The sequence below is a fragment of the Vombatus ursinus genome, unplaced genomic scaffold (genome assembly GCF_900497805.2).
Source record: "Vombatus ursinus unplaced genomic scaffold, bare-nosed wombat genome assembly UNPS02014784.1, whole genome shotgun sequence".
In the NCBI taxonomy this organism is placed as follows: domain Eukaryota; kingdom Metazoa; phylum Chordata; class Mammalia; order Diprotodontia; family Vombatidae; genus Vombatus; species Vombatus ursinus.
Window position 1 is genome coordinate 4,105,084 of NW_020954562.1, and position 18,496 is coordinate 4,123,579.

At 37.2% G+C, this 18,496-nt stretch overlaps 1 protein-coding gene across 2 annotated transcripts in view; it reads left to right on the forward strand.

The window, feature by feature from the left end:
- GAB1 (GRB2 associated binding protein 1) overlaps nucleotides 1–18,224 on the forward strand; it is a 185,029-nt gene extending 166,805 nt beyond the window's left edge. The window contains exons 7-11 of one of the 2 annotated variants that reach the window (XM_027866865.1): nucleotides 4,795–4,884; nucleotides 7,353–7,446; nucleotides 8,796–8,919; nucleotides 14,165–14,287; nucleotides 15,437–18,224. In XM_027866865.1, coding sequence (XP_027722666.1) covers nucleotides 4,795–4,884; nucleotides 7,353–7,446; nucleotides 8,796–8,919; nucleotides 14,165–14,287; nucleotides 15,437–15,595 — 590 coding nt within the window. In that variant the 3' untranslated portion in view covers nucleotides 15,596–18,224. The remainder of the gene's footprint in view (nucleotides 1–4,794; nucleotides 4,885–7,352; nucleotides 7,447–8,795; nucleotides 8,920–14,164; nucleotides 14,288–15,436) is intronic. The other variant, XM_027866866.1, reaches the window with a different exon arrangement.
- The last annotated feature ends 272 nt before the right edge of the window (nucleotides 18,225–18,496 follow it).

The following is an 18,496-nucleotide window of genomic DNA, read 5'->3' on the forward strand; positions in this document are numbered from 1 at the left end:
TATTGATTGATTGGTGTCCAAGGAACTCTCAAAAGCCTTCTACAGCACCACAATTCAAAAACTATATTACATAGGGATTATTTTTGGTGGAAGGTAGTACTTAGATGAATCATAAGACTATATTCTTAGCATATAAGGATTATAATTCTCTGATTGTTTTTAAATAATCACTTTACTTTTTCTGATAATGATCTGAAATCAGCACTTTCAGAGGGTATATCCAAGTTGATGAGATTACAGTTCCAATAAAAGGTCATAAGCATCAATTCTGCTATTGCCTGGGAACTAGATTTCCCAAATGACAGAATAGTGAAATGAATGGGCATGGGACTAGAAGCAGGAGACCCAGGAGCTAAACTTGGCATTACTAATGCAAACTGAACATTGAGCAAATGATCTCCTCTCTCTGAACCTTTTTCTCCCTCTTTATACACAAGGGAGTTTGAGCTAGATGATTCCACAATGTCCTGTCCTGCTCTAAAGGGCTATGATTCTCATCAAGTTGAAAAGAAGCATGACGTGTGGTCAAACCAACTCTTACTCCCACTACATCGCATTTCCCCTTTAAGAGAGCTTGCCTACCACCTAACTCTGTCAGGTAGGCTTTGGGTTTGTGGGATCATCTTTCATCAAAGAAAAATTTCATCTCTTAGTTTCCACCAGGGGATAATTTCCTTATTCACAAAGTCAATGAAGATATCTACGAATAACCTTGTGTGAATGGCATACATCCTTCCCAATGTTGGAGTGTAAAGATTAAGGTGAGAGATAATTAGATATTCTTGTGTCAGCTAATCTTAGGAGAGGCCTTTCAAGTGAAGACTGAATCATAAAGGAGGATCGGTGACATCCCAGGTCATCAATATTTTCAAGGAGATTTTTGGGGGCTTCCAACTTGAGAACCCTTTCTCTTTTTCACTTAGTTTTAAATTTGAAGTCCTAGCTGTTGCTTCCCACTGTGTGACCCTGGGCAAAAAATTTAATCATTCTGAGCCTTATTTTCTTCTGTAAAATGGGAAGGTTATTCATATCATCTCTGCCACAGAGTTACGAGAAAAATATTTCTTCATATGCTAGAAAGTATTTTATAAATGAGAATTGTGTTTTCATTTGTATTATTTTCTTTTCCATATTGAAGTTGTCCTGTAATGATACGCCAAAATTTCAAATATAAAGGGACTCAGTTTCACTCTGGTTCTCTGTTGAAGATACCAGAGCAAGTGGAAGTTTCTTCATCATCTGATATTATATTTGAAAGTCTTTATTCCTGCTCTGTCCCTCCCCCTTGCACACGTCTGTGTCACTATCTCTCTCTGTCTCTGTCTCTTTCTTTTCCTCTCTTTCTCCCCATCTCCTTTCCCTCCATGTTCCTTTTTGTTTTCTAATATTAGACCAGATTTCTGCTTTATTTTTCTTTTCTTAAACTAAAGGCAAACTAGGACTTTCATGGAATAGGAAGTTACTGTGGCAAAGGGTCATGTTTACACTTTGATTGTCAGCTCAAGCCCATTTCCTTTAAACTGAGTCCTAGTTTGTGTACCAAAATAGAGTAGTAGGAAAAACACTAGATTTGGCATCAGAAGAGCAACATGGGTTCAAATCCCTACTCTTGTTATCTGTGTGACCCTGGGCATGCCACTCTGGTAGCTGTTTTCCATGATCAGAAAATGAAGGGTGTGGGTTTAGATGGTCTCAGTCTGTGATGCTGTGATCTTCATTGTTGCCTATTAATGTCTGGGATTTCGTGAGTACTTGTGAATTTTATGCCTCATCCCTTTGGTAGCTTGCCACCACCTACCATCAAACGGAACGTTGTTCTGGGCCAAACTCGAGAATCTGAAAAATAATCATTTTGCACAGTAGGGCTACTAGGAGCTGCCCCTGTTCTTGAACGGTTTTCATTGTAACATATTTCCTTAGTCAAATCCAGTCTGGCAAACATGAATGGACAGAATGCAGAGACAGTCTTCAGCATCGTCATATGTAGGCCAGGCTGCAGCTGGCCGAGGCTTCTTTCTAGGAACTCCCCATAGTTCTTCTGGCATATTGTCCGCATTGGAGTCAGTGACCCACATCTCACCAGAACAGGTTTTTTTCTCTATTCCTTTTGCCTTACTATTCTTTGTTCTGTTGCATTTTTACCTGTATCATAATATTCTAGAACATTTGGGGGAAGGGTTGAATAGGAAGACAAGACATTCCAGATCTCTTAGTAGTGAGAACAGGATACAGACAGACACATAAATACTGCGGAAAAACAATTATGCCATATCCAGATTAGCCTGTGACCAACCCACAGAGGATCTGGTCTATGTAAAGTCTGGAACTCACTTTTTTGTCTTAAATCCTGATGTTACATTATTGAGCTCATGTTTGGTCATGTAATTGACTCCCATCAGAAATATATGTATAAAGTGATGCAGTTTTTCTCAGTATCTTTGACTATTTGCTCTTTGTACTGTTCACCAGTGAAAAAGGAAGAATAATGTATATTTGAGATAGATTACTGCATTGTTACTTAACATCTTAAACTAACCTTGAGTTATGCTTAGCTGAAATACAGTTATATTTTTAAACACCACGTCTAATCATTGTTTTCCTACCTGGAAATCTAAGTTAAGGAAGAAGACAGAAGTATGATTGCACAACAACACAGAAGTATGATTGCACAACAACTGGGATTGCTAAGCTCGATCAGATTTTAAGGGACACTAGGTCTGCATTATTGATTTCACGCTCATCCATCTCTGTCTATTGTCAGGCAGTGTGGTGTACTGGAAACTCACCAGATTTGGGAATTGGGGGAACTGGGCTTAAATCCCATCTTTACTTCTAGGATACCTTCTGTGACTTTGGGCAGATCACCTACATCTTGCACAAATGATAAAACAGGAAGAAACCTCTTTTGTAGGACAGTTTAAGGAATTTTTAGGCAGCAATAAATATTAGTTGTGAGCACACTGGAAAAATATGATATTATAACTCTCTCCTGTCAAATGTACACATTCCCATGCCCCAAAAGGAGGAAAGGAACAAAATTCAGCAAACCTTGCATGTGGAGTCATGGGGTCCCATAAGTTCTTCTGTGTGTGTATGTTAGAGGAGAGGTCTAGCAGTTAGGGACAATGATGCAAAGAAAAGGTACCCTGCTAGGTGGGGATGACATAATTTCATAGCCTTGCATAACATTAATTCAGTGTACAGGGAAGGTTTTTTTTTTAATTTGTTTGTTTGCAGAAATGCATCTTTAATGTATTGGAAATCATTGAGAAATTTGGGGTTGTTTTTTACAGACTTTTTCTTAACTTTGTTAGAACGTATTTTGGTAAGGAAATGATGATCACTAAAAATTAATAGGAAACATTTAGAAGCCATAGGCATAGCAGTCTTGATTTGTGCTGCCCTTGAAGGCATTGGAATGAATTGCCTGTTCAAATTCTTCCTCATTCTTTCTCAGTGTCACAGTTTTCCTTGTTTACCCTGGATGTTCCTCTGGAACGTACAAGCCTGACTGACTTTAGTCACCTACTTTTATGACATCAAGTCACGATGGGGAAATCTTGGTGCCAGTCAGTGCAAGTCCACGTGGTGTTCACTCCAGAGTTCTCGGAAGAGGTTAAATGGGGAAATGGTGGCAGTCACAGCAATATTTTTATATGGCAACCTAAAGTAGCAAAGAGAATTATCAGCAGATCCAGATGTATGAACCAGGGTACAGCGTCCCTGCAGAATATGTTTATGGTATCAGGGGCAAAAATCCTATCTTAAGCTTATCAGGAAAAAGCCAAATAGGAGAATTCAGTTTTCTATCTTAGACCAACAAAAATACGTAATTGATTGGTTGGGGAGATAGGGTCAGAAATGGTCCAAAAATGGCAGCTCAAGGAAAAGAGATATAATCAGATGAGGTTTTCAGAACAGCCACTATTCCTATCCATCTTTTAAAATCTAACTCCAATGCCACCTCCTCCATGAAGCCTTTTTTCTGTTGGTCAGTAATGACCTTCATTCTTCAACCTCACTTGAGCACTTGGTTTTGTCTCTGCCCAACGCACTTTATCTGGGCTTGTGTCTTATGTCCCTAGTAGACTGAAAAGTCCATGAAGAAAACGACTGTCTTAATGAAATTTTCTGTCATATAATATTTGCATGGTGTTCTGTACACAGCAGGTGCTTAATAAGTATTTATTGGATGAATGAGTGAATGAATCGAAATATGGAAAATGGGGATGCATAGGGAAGATTAGGACCTTATTTGTAAAAGAGCTGGTTCTGCCAGAAGGCCTTCGAGGTCTTTTCTAGCTCCAGATATGTGATCCTGTGAAGTGTGTGTGTATGTGTATGTATGTGTGTGTGTGTATGTTTATATAAGATATAAGATATGAAACTTCAGAGGAATGATGACATTGAAATGTGTTTGCATTAGCTCTGAGAATTTTTATTTGGGTGATGGGTCTTTTTATCATGTTAGCAGACAAGCTCCTAACATGGAAGGGGTTGGGTTTTTCCATGAAATGCTTAAAAATTACCTAACCGGTCTGTGAAAAAGCCTCCATCTTTTATAACCCTTTGCTTCTTCCATATATTTTTGCATGCAGCTTACTAGTCCTTTCAGGTGTGGTGTTTCCTCTACCCTAGCATGAGACATGGCTGGATTGCAAGATTCTCTGTGGGCTTATTGATACTTTGGAAATTTAACCTCTCTGCACAGGGTTCTGTTGCTTATTTACAGAATTCCAACTTTCCCATTAAAAAAGAACATTATATTAAGAGAGTCTTCTTTCTACCAATTAGGTCAAAGTCCCAAAATTTTAAGACCAAAACCCCATGGTTTAGAGCGAACTGATTCACAAACCATAGGTGACTTTGCTACAAGACGAAAGGGTATGTACTTCAGCACCGCATGCTGTATGGGATTTTAAATTTGGGATTAAAAAAAAATTTCTTTTTACATTAAAGAAAAAATGGGAGGGTAAGGCCTTTATGACTACTGCTATTGCAAATGAAGCTTATCTATCTACATTTAACTTTGGGAGGGAGAAAAAGAAACCCAACTCCTGGTATATTGGATAAGTTACTTAGAGCTGGAGTTAGGAAGACCTGATTCAGATGCAGCTTCAGACACTTAGTAGATTCATGATCCTGGGCAAGTCACTTAACTTCTCATCTGTAAAATGAGGAGATTGGACTCATTGGCCTCTAGGGTCCATCCCAACCAGCTCTAAATCTATGATCCCTATTGTCTTGCAAACAAAAACAAAAAATAGAGGAAGCTTATGTCTAAAAAAAAAAAAAAAGGAAATATTTGGTATTGTTACTTCTCATTTCCTCAGTCACTTTTTTGACCCCAAGCTTGTGGATGATTTGTGTTGTTGCAAATGGTGTCTCTTGCTGGTATTCACCACACTTTAGAGAATGCCATATATGTAACCAACTTCCATGAGTTAGTGAGGTTCGTATTTGAAAAAATGACCGGATTCCATTTGTCAGCTTAAACTATAACAAAAATCTGGGGTTTAAGAGGGAATCTCAGAAGGCAAGGTCAGCCAAGGCAAGGTCAGACACCATAATTAGTTACTACATATACAGCAATCAGCAAAGTTATTCTGTTATCTCAAAAATTTTAATGAAGCAATTCATAGTTCATTTCTTGTGGCCTTGCCCAGTGCCTTCAGTCATGTGCCTTATGGAGCCTGTTTGAGCATCTGACATAACCACACATTATGTATTATGGCATTATTTATAGTAATAACTGATTGGAATAAACTGAGCTGTTTTTCTGAGCCCATCATTTCGGGGGGGGGGGGACCTTTTTTTTTTTTTAACTTGAAGAAAAGATTTTGGTGATGGTGACCAGTAATTGTTTAGAATTCAAAGAGGAATTCATCATCTAAGGGAGGCAGTGTGCAAATTAAGTCTTTAAGCTGTCACATGGATATGTGTGTCAATTGGCTTTTCAGACTGCCTCGAGATCTGATTTATTGAGCAAATCAGGATCACCCATAAAGCAAACTAATTATCTCCAGTTGTCATTTGTTGGTTTTATTATAATTCAGCAATGGAAACTGGGCAATTTACCTTGTCTCCCATAGAGAAAGCAAACTAGTTTTTAGCCAGAAAATAGATGACTAATTTTTTACATCTTTGGCTTACCTTTATGGAATTACTAATTTTTTTTTTACTAGACATAAATCAAATGTTTTAAGACACAGTTCATAGTGAAATGTTTTATTTCATTATGATATTTTAAGACAGATTCTTAACCTTTTTTGTGTGTTATGAACCTTATTGATACTCTGGTGAAGCCTATGGATCCCTTCTTAGAATGTTTACATATACATAAAATACGTAGAAAACCAATTATATTGAAATACAGTTAAATTTAAAAAAAAAAAACACATTTATGAACTCCAGGTTAAGATCCTCTATTTTAAAGTAATATTTTGAAACCTTAATTATTATTTCTTTTTAAAATACAGTGGAGAGAGCTCTGGCCTTGGAATCAGGAGGACCTCAGACACTTGACACTTAACTAGCTGTGTGACCTTGAGCAAGTCGCCTAACCCTGATTGCCTAGCAAAAACAAAAACAAACAAACAAACAGAAAAGTACAGTGGAGAGAACTGTATAATTACTGTTGGGTTTGGGATGCATTTTTCTATAGTAGAAAGAGCCCTGGGATTTGGAGGTCAGAGTACCTGAGTTCAAATTCTGTCTCTGCCATTTTAACACCTTTCAGCCTTTGGCGATCTCTCACCCTCTCTGAGGCTGTTTCCTCATCTGTAAAAGGAGGATAATAAAGCTTATACTGCCTACCTCACTGGGCTGTTGTGAGAAAAGCCGCTAAAGCACTATAAAAAATGAGCCAGTTTTGTACTTTTTAAGTTTAAGAAGGAATGTACTTTTAAATGCATATTAAAAGAGAAAGGGAAAAAAAACCCCCTCCATAATGCAAGAGTACCATTCAGCATCAATTGATCAAGAAAAGTTTAATTGAGAAACCTAAAACAAAAATGAAATGCTTATTCACAATTTTCTTTTCTTTTTTTTAATGTTCATGAATTAAATAGGCATTTAAATTGAGAAGCAATGTAGTCTAGTAATATAAATCCTGGACCAAGAACTAGGAGACTTGGTTTCTGATTCAGGCCTGCCACTAATTAGCTGTGTGATCTTGGTCACTTATTTCTCCGGGCCTCATTTTCCTCGCCTGTAAAACAAGGCAATTGAACTAGATCTTAAGTATATATGTAGACATATACATATACACACCAGTATTACAGTACCATATGTGTTTTACATTGTCCTGTGCCTTAAGAGTCTGTCTCTCTTTCTCTGTGTTTTTCATACAGTAAAGCCAGCACCACTGGAAATCAAACCATTGCCAGAATGGGAAGAGCTCCAAGCCCCTGTGAGATCTCCTATTACTAGGAGTTTTGCTAGAGAGTAAGTCTTTGGTTTACTTGCATTACTTTGATTTATCATTGCTCATGATTGTGAGTAATTTTGAGAAGCTGTGGAGTACCTAGGAAGCAAGCGGGCATGGAATGAGAAGGAGGGAGGAGAGCTCAGTGTCTCCTCTTCAAAAATGGGAATAATGAAAAGCACTGCACAGAGATTGTGTATGTGGGATATTCATTTCTCTATATATGTGTGCAGACACGCTGGAAGGAATTGCCTGTTGATTGTATACATATGTGTGAGTATTTACAAGTAGGTGAGGATGCATTTTGAAAAGGACTTTCACTATGTTCCACCATTCCAAAACCACCATCGATGTTGGTATTTTCTCCAGAGATGGGGTGCAGTTCAGCCATGTCTGCACAACCTTTGTATCTCCCATAAATCTCCTACTTGGGGAACATCTAACAAATTAAGGGGTCTTCTAGATCAGGAGTTCTTAACCCTTTTTGTGTCCTATGTCCCCTTTGATCATTTGGTGAAGCCTTCAGACCCCTTCTCAGAATAATGTCTTGTTGGCTACATTCATAATGGAAAGAATTGCTAAATCCCAGTTAAAAGATTGACAAAATAAAGATGCCATTTTTTTTTCCATCCAAATTCATGGGTCCCCTGACATCTATTCATGGACTCTGTCCATGGATCCCATGTTAAGAACCCTTGTTCTCGACCATTTGACTTACCATAAATCCCAGTTGAGCATGTAGCCAGTTCTCTGGTTGTCTTTTGCTCCCAGTGCATAGCCAGATCATCTTTTTTTCCAGCCAAACATCCTGTAGGCACACATAACATAACTGGATTATTTAAATGGTATTTTCAAATATCCATTTTTTATTGAAGTTGTTTTTATGTGGTATCAGATGGACAGTCCCTATTAAGAGAAGCAGCATGACACAATGGACAGAGTACTGAACTCAGGCTTGGAGTAAGGAAGGCCTGTGTTCAAGTACTGCCTCAGACACTTAGTAGCTATGTGACCCTGGGCAAGTCACTTAACTCCTCTGTGCCTCAGTTTCCTCATCTGTAAAATGACTTTCTAAGGTCCCTTCCAACTTTACAGCCGCAGTCTGATGATCCTATAATTTTGTTCCCACACAGAATAACTCTGTGCATGAAAAGAAAGATGACCTTTTAAAGATTAAACTCCAGAGAGTCATTATCTATTTCAATGGGCTAAGAATAAAGTACTGTGTGAGATCATAAATAAAACTCTGATGAATACAAACAGGGATCAAAAAAAATTAAAGCTCCCACTTACAATTTTTATTTCACTTTTTTTTTGACAATTTTATTCCAGTTTATATTGCTTATAAAAAATAATTCCTGGTGATTAGCTCCTCCAGGTTTCCTATGTCTCCCAGACCGGATTCAGTTCATAGCACAACTTCTAGCAGCGACTCCCATGACAGTGAAGAGAATTATGTGCCCATGAATCCAAATCTGTCCAGTGAAGATCCCGTAAGTAAAATCTGCATGTAAAGTCAGCTCTCTTCTCACCTAGTTGCTGCTTATAACTCATTCAGATGGAGGCAAGACTGTACTCCTAAACCTACATCTTTTCTTTATGTATGAGGGAAAAGGCAATCTCTTAAAATTCTTTCTCCCCTTCTCTCTATTATCATTGATGATATTTATGATTAATTCAGTGTAACATTCTAGATACAAACTAAGTCAAGAGCAGAATGTTTTCTCAGTGAAGTTAGTGAAAGAAGTGTAAGTGCTTTACCAAGGCAATATCCTTGGGATATATTTGGGGTTCAAAATATATTTGTATATTTTACACATAATGTCTGGGTTTTTTGTTTTGTTTTGTTTTGAATACCAAAGCAGTCATACAATGGTGTGCCCAAACCTCAGATATAAAGGATAAATTTCAAGCCTCATTTTCACTCTAATTCTACATTTAATATACTAACCAAGGTGAAGAAGATGGTTTGAATGGAGATTAAAATATTTTTTTTCTTGCCAATCTGATGTTAAATTTGTAAATTTCTCTGCCTCTTTCCCCCTCCCCAGTCCACTCCTCACCCCAAATTTCATCATTATATAAAGTCTCTGCCCTTGAATTCATTCTTCTTAAACTAAAGACAAATTAGAGCTTTCCTGAAAGGGGGAGTAACAGTTAGCAAACTCATTAATTAAGGTTTTGCTCTAACTTCAGCTGTCCACTCAAATTAATTTACTTTTAATTGAAACCAATTTATGCCTCCAACATGGTGCTGTAGAGAAAATACTGGATTTGAAGTCAGAGGACCTATGTTCAAATCTCATTTCTTACTACCTGTGTGACCCTGAGCAGGTCTTCTAACTTCTCTGTACATCAGTTTCCTCATTTGAAAAATCAGACGTTTGAACGAGGTGACCTCCAAGGTCCCCTCCAGCTCTAAATCTCCCATCCTATGAAGTTATAGAGAAACTGCTGATGTACTTTGTTTGGGGGGAGTTTCTTTACCAAGTCTTCTCTATGATGATGAAATCACAGGTCTGACGCATGCCCCTCAAAAAAGGAAATTAACATGTGACTGGAGTCTTGATATAGTACAAACTTGTACTGTGAGAGTAAGCAATGACCCTGTTTGAACAAAGTATTTCTGATACTTCAGTAATTAACCCCACTCCACTCTCCTCCCCCTCCAAGATGGAGCCTAAAGCAAACTCAGTGGTGGAATACCCTGTCACATTATAGCAGGACATCAGAATAGTAGCAGCAAAAAACATATAAGCTTCCCTCATTAGGAGATTGCACGAAAATAAGTTTTTGCTGATATTTTTAGTTTTTATAGTATGTGTTTCCCACTGCGTTCCTACCTAATCACTTCCCGAAGATCCATCTGGGAGCTGGCCTGGACTAAGGCATCCAGTATAAAATTATGACTTTTTGAAACCTTTGTTATTTGGTTATCCTTCGGTTTTTGATTAGTTGACCATGTGTAACGGATCCTTTTTAGTAACTGTATTTTCTTCCCTAGTAATTCAGTTTGTAGAGCACATAGGATCTGAGTCTGTTAAGACTGGGAACAGGTCTGGAACAAGGAAGACCCAAGTTTAAATCCAGCCTCAGGTGCTTACTAGCTGTGTGACCCTGCTCAAGTCACTTAACCTCTGTTTGCCTCAGTTTCCTCATCTGTAAAATGGGGATGGGCACCTGCCTCCCACGGTTGTGGTGAGGATCAAATGAGATAATAATTGTAAAGTGCTTAGCACACTGCCTGGCATATACTAAGTGCTATATAAATGTTAGGTATCATTAGTATTATTATCAGTGAGGCCAGCATGCTAAAGTAGGCCTATTGGCAAATAAAATATTTGTTGAATTGTTTGGAATGTGATGGAAAATGGGCTGAGCCATCTATCAAAACCAGAGAAAACCTTGAGTTGGGCCTAACAAGAAATAAAACTAATTTTTTAGTGAATAAAAAGAACTCACTGCATTTTAAAACTTCAAGATATAACTTTGAGTTGACTCGGGGAATTAAAACAAGCATATAAAAAGAACAGTAAGACTTTTTACTTATTTTTTCAGCCCTGTAAGAGTATATTAATGTGTTTAAAATCAGCTCCATTTTTTTTTCTAAGCCCTGAAATTATCAAGCCTTTTTTTCCTGTGCGCCTCGCTAATAATCTTTCCCTGCCAGTCCAGAGGGCTCAGCCCACTTACAGATGGGCTATTTGCTCTATATAGACATAAGGCAATAGAGTATTAACTGGAAGAGTTTTAATCTTTGAAGAAGTAAATCAAATCTTACAAGGCCCTTTGGTATCAGGGCACCTTTTGAAACCTGGCAGAAAATGTTTCTTCCATAAAGACAGAAGAGAAAATCGAAAACTATTAATTGAAGTCTGTTTTAAAAAAATGTGTTTTTTAAACATCCGCTATGCACCAGTCACTGTGGCAGAGATAGGCAATATCCAAGACCAAATAATAGTCCCTGCCCTCAATGAACTTATATTCTACTGAAAGGAAATAGCACATACTTAAGATGTGAATGCAGAAATACATGCAAAGTACTTTGGGGGATAAAGAACATCAGGAATTTGAAGGAATTTAGAGGAAGGAATTAGAAGGTGCCTCATGTATGAGGGAGTACTTGAAATGAGCCATGAGTGGATATAAGCATTGCAAAAGATCGAGATGAGAAGGCACGACATTTCAGTCTTTATACAGACTTAGAACAGGAGATAGAATGTCATGTTTGGGGAAGCAAGTGAACCTGTTTGGTGGGACCTAAAAGTATGTGAGGGGGGAAGAATATGAAATCAATCTAGAAAAACTAAATTGGATCCAAATTGTGAAGGGCTGGACATACCAAGCAGCAGTGTTTGTATTCTATTCTAGACCAGTGAAGTTTGCTGAATGGGGCAATGGCATGGCTTTAGGAATGTCAGAATGATAGCTTAATGGAGGACAGACTGGAAAGGTCAAAGACTAGAGTCAGGGAGAACAAATAGGAGGCTATTGCAACAGCCCACGTGAGAAATTGTAGCAGCCTGATCTAGAGAGAAGATTTAGAGGGAGTGTTCAGGAGGAAAGATTGAAAGAGCTACATTGAGGATGGGTATTTGAGTAAAAGGAGAAAGTTGGAAATCAGGGACTTTGGGATCTGTAAACTGAGAGAAATTGGAATGTATGAAATATTTCTGCATAGACACTACTACCTTCTCTGGTATCTAACAAAGGGCTGGGGAGAAAAATGCCTGATGAGTGGACAGCTATATAAAGATACCATGTTTAAGCATTGTTACAAAAGGCCTGGTGCCATTTTGGAAAGCTGGAATGTTTACCATCCTTCATCTAGCTCATCATGCTAGAGCAAGACTGCAATATTATGCAAAGAGAAGAGTCCCTGGAAATGTCCACTCTCTTGCAGAAGAGAAGGAAACAGCAAACAGAGAAAATAACCATTTGCACAAACTCACTACCCAATATTCTACTGATTTTCTTATTTTTGTTATCATAATTTAATCTGCAAGCATCTGTACAAACTAAATACAATAAATGCACATATTTAAATACAAAATACATATATGCAAGCTAAATACCATGTAGCCTGGCAGAGTACTAGAAATGAGAGCATTGGATTGGGAGTTAGCAAGCTATGTTCTAAAGTCAGAGTTTTAGAGCTGGAAGAGGCTTCAGAGGTCATCTTGTGCAACCCCCTCATTTTGCAAGTGAAGAAATTGAGGCCAAAGAGATTAAATGTTCTGTTATGGTCACAAAATAAGTAGTAGCCCCAAGACTTCAGTCCAAGTCCCTTGGGTCAAAGTCTTAATATTCTTCCCACTACGTACTGCTCCTAATCTTCGATTATCCTCCTAAGACCTGCATTCTGTTCTATAAAATCAAGGGCTGGGCTAATTATTCTCAAGTCTCTCAGCTCCAAAATTCTGATGAATCCACAAGAGACAGGAAAGAGCCTAGATTTGGAAGCAGAAGACTTCGGTTCAAATCTGGGCCCTGTTATTATGACTTTAGGCAAGTTGCTTTACTTTTGTACCTCAGTTCCTCACCTATAAAATAAGTAGATTATAATAGATGCCTTCTGAGGTCCTTTTCAGCACTAAACCCATGATCCAAGGAAGTGTGGCCAAATTTTAAAAATAATATTTTATTTTTTCCCCAATTACATGCAAAGGCAATTTTTAACATTTTTTTTTAATTTTGTATTTCAAATCCCCCCCCCCTTTTCCTGAGAAGGCAAGAATTAGATATAGATTATACGTATACAGTCATGCAAAACATATTTCCATTTTAGCCATGTGATGCAAAAGAAAACACAGACCAAAAAAAAAAAAACCATGAAAAAATAAAGAAAGTGAAAAATAGAATGGTTCAATCTGTATTCAGACTACATCACTTATTTCTCTGGATATGGATAGCATTTTTTATCACGAGTCCTTTGGAATTGTCTTGGGTCATTGAATAGCTAAGTCATTCACAGTTGATCATTGTACGATATTGCTGTTACTATGTCCAGTGTTCTGGTTCTGCTCACTTCACTTTGCATCAGTTCTTGTAAGTCTTTCCAGGTTTTTCTGAAATCAGCCTATTCATCATTTCTTATAGCACAACAGTATTCCATTACAGTCATATACAACAACTTGTTCATTCCCCAGTTGATGGGCATGCCCTCATTAAAATCACTTAGTGTAACATTCATGTTGAGGCAACACAGGAAACAGTATAGTATCAAGAAAACCTATATTTGATGTCTTCTTATGACACATACCAACTGTGTGACAATAGGAAAACTATTTAACCCAGATAGCATCAGGACAATAAGTAACAGATAAGTTGGTGATCTTCATCAGCAGGATGATGGGGGTGTGGGAAGGGGTGGTGTTAGAGTTCCACACTGGGAATTTCCCACAATGATGAAATACCCAGATATGGACCAAAAACAAAACCAAAAAAAAGTTGAGGCATCACAGATTGCAGCTTGATACGCCAATGTAAGTGTGACCTGAGATTGAATTTTAAAATTGTCTTTGTTGTTGTCCCAAGCACATATTAATTAAATTGCTGTTATTTTAATTTATTTCTTTTAAGTTTAGCACATCTTACTTCATCTATGAGAAGTTTTTTAAATGTATATTGTTTACTAAATGAAGATGATTGTTTTATCTCTTTCTCTTTAAAACAAATGTTTATTAGAGTTAATTGAGATATCTTGATTATCTCATGATTTTTTTGTTACAATTTCAGAATTTGTTTGGCAGCAATAGCCTGGATGGAGGAAGTAGTCCAATGGTAAAACCTAAAGGAGACAAACAAGTGGAATACCTAGACCTAGATTTAGACTCTGGGAAATCAACACCACCACGGAAGGTAAATGAAACTGATATACTAGGGAAATACAGAAACTAAATGCAGTTTGCAAACCTGAAAAAAAGAGACATTTCACCTGAAGAGGAGATGTTGTCAACGAGCATAAGATAGGCTAAATGTGTATGCTTTTGTTTGTCTATTTTTTTTTTCGTTAGAAATTTCATATTTGATTTTGATGCAGTGTCTGACACATAGTATGTGCTTAATAAATACTTCTTAATCAATTGATAAAGATTATGAATGTTTACTATAGATAGATGGTCAGATTTTCCTGCCACTATTTTCTCCCCTTTCTACCCCTATCCCCCTCCAGTTCCTTGAGGGCAAGGGATATTTATTTTTAGCTTTATATCACCAGAATTTGGTGCTGTACCTTACATGTAGTAAACATGTAATAAATTTTTGTTGGATGGAATTGAATTATTTTTTTATTAATTTATTTTGATTTATCAAAGGTCACTTCCATGAGCTTTTGTGTTTCACATTTTCTCCCCCTTCCTCCCTAAGACAGCACACGGTCTGATATAGGCTATACATATTCATTCCTATTAAACGTGTTTTCACATTAGGGATGTTGTAAGGAAGAATTAGAACCAATAGGAGGAACCACCAGAAAGAGGAAACAAAACACAATAGAAGAGAAAAAAAATAGCAAATAGTATGCTTCGATCTGCATTCAAGCTCCATAGTTCTTTCTTTGGATGTGGATAGCATTTTCTATCATGAGATCTTTGGAGATGTCTTAGATCCTTGCATTGCTGAGAAGGGCCAAGTCTATCAGTGTTAGTCATCGCACAATGTGGCTGTTACTGTGTACAACATTCTCCTGGTTCTGCTCACTTCCCTCAGCATCAGACCCTACGAGTCTTAGAATTGAATTCTTATAATGTACTTAGTAGTAAGGGAATATACAAAAGAGAGAGAGAGAGAAGGTAATTTTGATAAATCTAGGGAAATTCCCAGAACAAATCGTTGAGGATCAGTACCTTTCTAGAATGTATTTAGTTGACCGGTCTTCATATAATAATCTGTCTCTTGTTTCTTAAGCAGACTCTCCAGCGGATGACATTGTTTTTCTTAGTCCCAGTGTATATTTGTTTCGCCCTCTCCTTTCCCCTTCTCATTTTTTTTTCCTTCTTTGCCTTTAAGCAAAAGAACAGTGGCTCTGGTAGCAGCGTGGCCGATGAGAGAGTGGACTATGTTGTAGTTGACCAACAGAAGACATTGGCACTGAAGAGTACCCGAGAAGCTTGGACCGACGGGAGGCAGTCTACAGAATCTGAAACTCCCACCAAGAGTGTCAAATGAAGATTCTGCTCCAGCTGCCTTCCAAGAACAGAAGAAGCTAGAATTCTCAAGATAATTCCTGGTAACCTAGGGTACAGAGCCACATCCACAGCAGTGTTTGACCGAAGAGGACTTGACTGTTCAACTCTGGATAGACCCTTGAAATGAATGGAGTTGAAGTCAGTGGACGTTTCAGACGAAATCAAGCGATTGATTACGCTCAATGGTGCTTTGTGGTATCTGAACAAATTACAAGATGTAAATAACGTAGAAAAATAGTATTGTTTAGCTCCCAGAAAAACATTCGTTCTCCATTTAATACGTTTGTAGTATTACTATATTTATGCACTTTTTCAGTTAAAATATGGGTTCAGGTATTCCCAAATAATGTACCTTAACGCAGTTCTTTTGGGAGTTCTCATTTTTCCTCACACTATTCTAAATAACAAGTCGAGGTTAATTAAGCTACATATAGAGTGGAAATTGGTGTCTAAACTTCACTTGTCCATTTTAAAGTGCATTAGAAGTAGATTCACAACTTAATTGACTACCTGAAACTTTAAGTGGTAAACAGTAGTTTGCTCCATTTTTTTATTTAATGCAAAGCATAATGAGGGGCTTACCATTTGCCCTCCTAACACATATGCTATAAGTTAATAATAATGAACCATTCTGGATTTAGGACTTACTATTCTTCCTTAGACACATTTAGTTCAGCAGCGGAATTTCTATTGTTGTTTTTTGTTTTTGTTAATGACAGTGTTTGGGGTGCATTGGGTGAAGATTCTGCAGGGTAGGATCTTGCACTTTTAAAAACTCAATAATTAAATATCAAGTTAGCCTGCAAACCACTGAGGGCATGCAGTAATGTTATGATTCACATTTATTAACATGTACTGATCTTTACATTATTTACAAAAGGTAGACTATATAAATAATCAGGTACGTACAGAGCACTGCTGTGCTAATCACACTGATCAGGTTTAGACAGTGAGCTTTTAGTCTTACTTAGAAGTCCTGGTATTTGGTTCCCAACTTGAAATTAATGGGACAGTTGACATTCACTGTTAGTACTAGTAACATACTGTGATTTTTTAAGTAGACAGTAATACAGATTTATTATTCTATGAATGGAAATAACTATGTTTTGACACCATAGTGCCCTTTCTATGAACTTTTATTTTACTTAATCTTCTTCTTGGCCTTATATTTAAATCCCTATGCAACTGATATTTTATATATATACATTTTTTTAAAAGAGCAGATGCTGTTATGTAAGTAATTGCCATGTGTGACGCCTGTTGCTTTTCCAGTAGAGGATGTAAAGGTTTTTTGTACTGTGATTTTTATTCACTGCCCCAATTCCAGGTATACTTGGAGCCTCAGTCTAACATGACTTGCTAGAATGGGGAATTCAGCTTTGGGCACCCATAACTAGGTTTGTTCTTGAGAGCACCAGAAGAACTTTGGGATAACGTTATCTCTTATCTTAAACTTGGTCCTATGCCATGAGTACCAAGGTGATGGCATCAAAGTCAGACTACAATGTATTAACCTGCCTTGGTTTAGAAACGTGATTTAGTTATCAGGAGGAAACTACCATTCTTTACCTAATAGACATATATAAGGCCTAGTATATATTGAATGGAATGTACTAACATGGAGGAGGGAGGGAAAAAGAGGAAGGGAGAAGACTAAGTTCCCAGTTGTAAGACATCTCTCTCTTCTTGTATCCAGACCTCTGACTGTTGTCTAATTAAATGATTGTGTCCTGTTTTCTAGCATGTTGGCCTTACTACTGTGCCTAATCATCTTAGTGGATTTTTTTTTCCCTCAATCCACAGTATATAAATTATCCTAATAAGGTGGCTTGTAAAACTAGTAACATTTTGATGCTTTCAATGTTTGCTTCTTTTTGGAAAAAAAAAACCCACAAAAAACTAAACCAACACAAAACTAAACCTGGGACATACTTTATAAGGTGATTTTAAAAAATAAATCAGATTGTTCAAGAGTGATGTGTTAAACTGTTTTGCCATGGAACCATAAAATAAAGGCTAAGTGCTATGAAATGTGCCTAAACTACCCAAACATAGTTAGTTGGTCTGTGAAAATGCTAAATTGTGTTGCCTGGTACATGTGACTTAAATCTTAAAACATTTTCAAGGAGAAGTTAAAGATAACTGAGAAATAGGAACTGTATGGTGTTTTTTTAATTGTCTCTAGGATCTCAAGCTATGGTGAAAAAATGGGATAGTTTCTTTTCTGCATAACTTTGTTAAGTTATTCATTATTTTCCCTAGGAATGCAACACTCCCAGCAGGTCATAGTTGTGAGTATTTTCCCATCATGCAGGGTGAGCACTTGGTACTTGAAATATTTTAGAAAGACAGTTTGCTGTAGGAAATTAACATCCACTAAAAATTTTCTTGCCAATGTTAAATGAAAAACAGATGAAATTCTCCTGGAAAGTGAGTCGGTGCTAAATCAATCAGTGGTATTGTGGAAGTCCAAGAACACTGTGCTGGCTTTGGGTATTTCAGCTGTCTTTTTTCCATGTGATCGGTGTTCATAAAATGTTAAATATGTATTTTAAACATTAAAAATAATTTTGCTAATGTCTTGCTTTCTAAGCAACTACTACATGTCATGCAGGTGTCTAGTGTTTCAAAATTTAATCTTTATTTACATTTTTTAAAAATTCAAATTTTTTACTCTTCTGACTTTCAAAGGATTTAAGCTATTTGAACCCACGGTAGGCATCTCTTAGTACAGTTTTTAAGCTGTCAGTCGTAATGTTTTTGTCTGTACTCCAGCCAGTTCCATGTACACGCAAATATATCAATACCACATGAACAACTGTGAGCAGAATAGAGCACGCAGATACTCTGAGGTACATAGTTATATATAGGCACTTGTGAC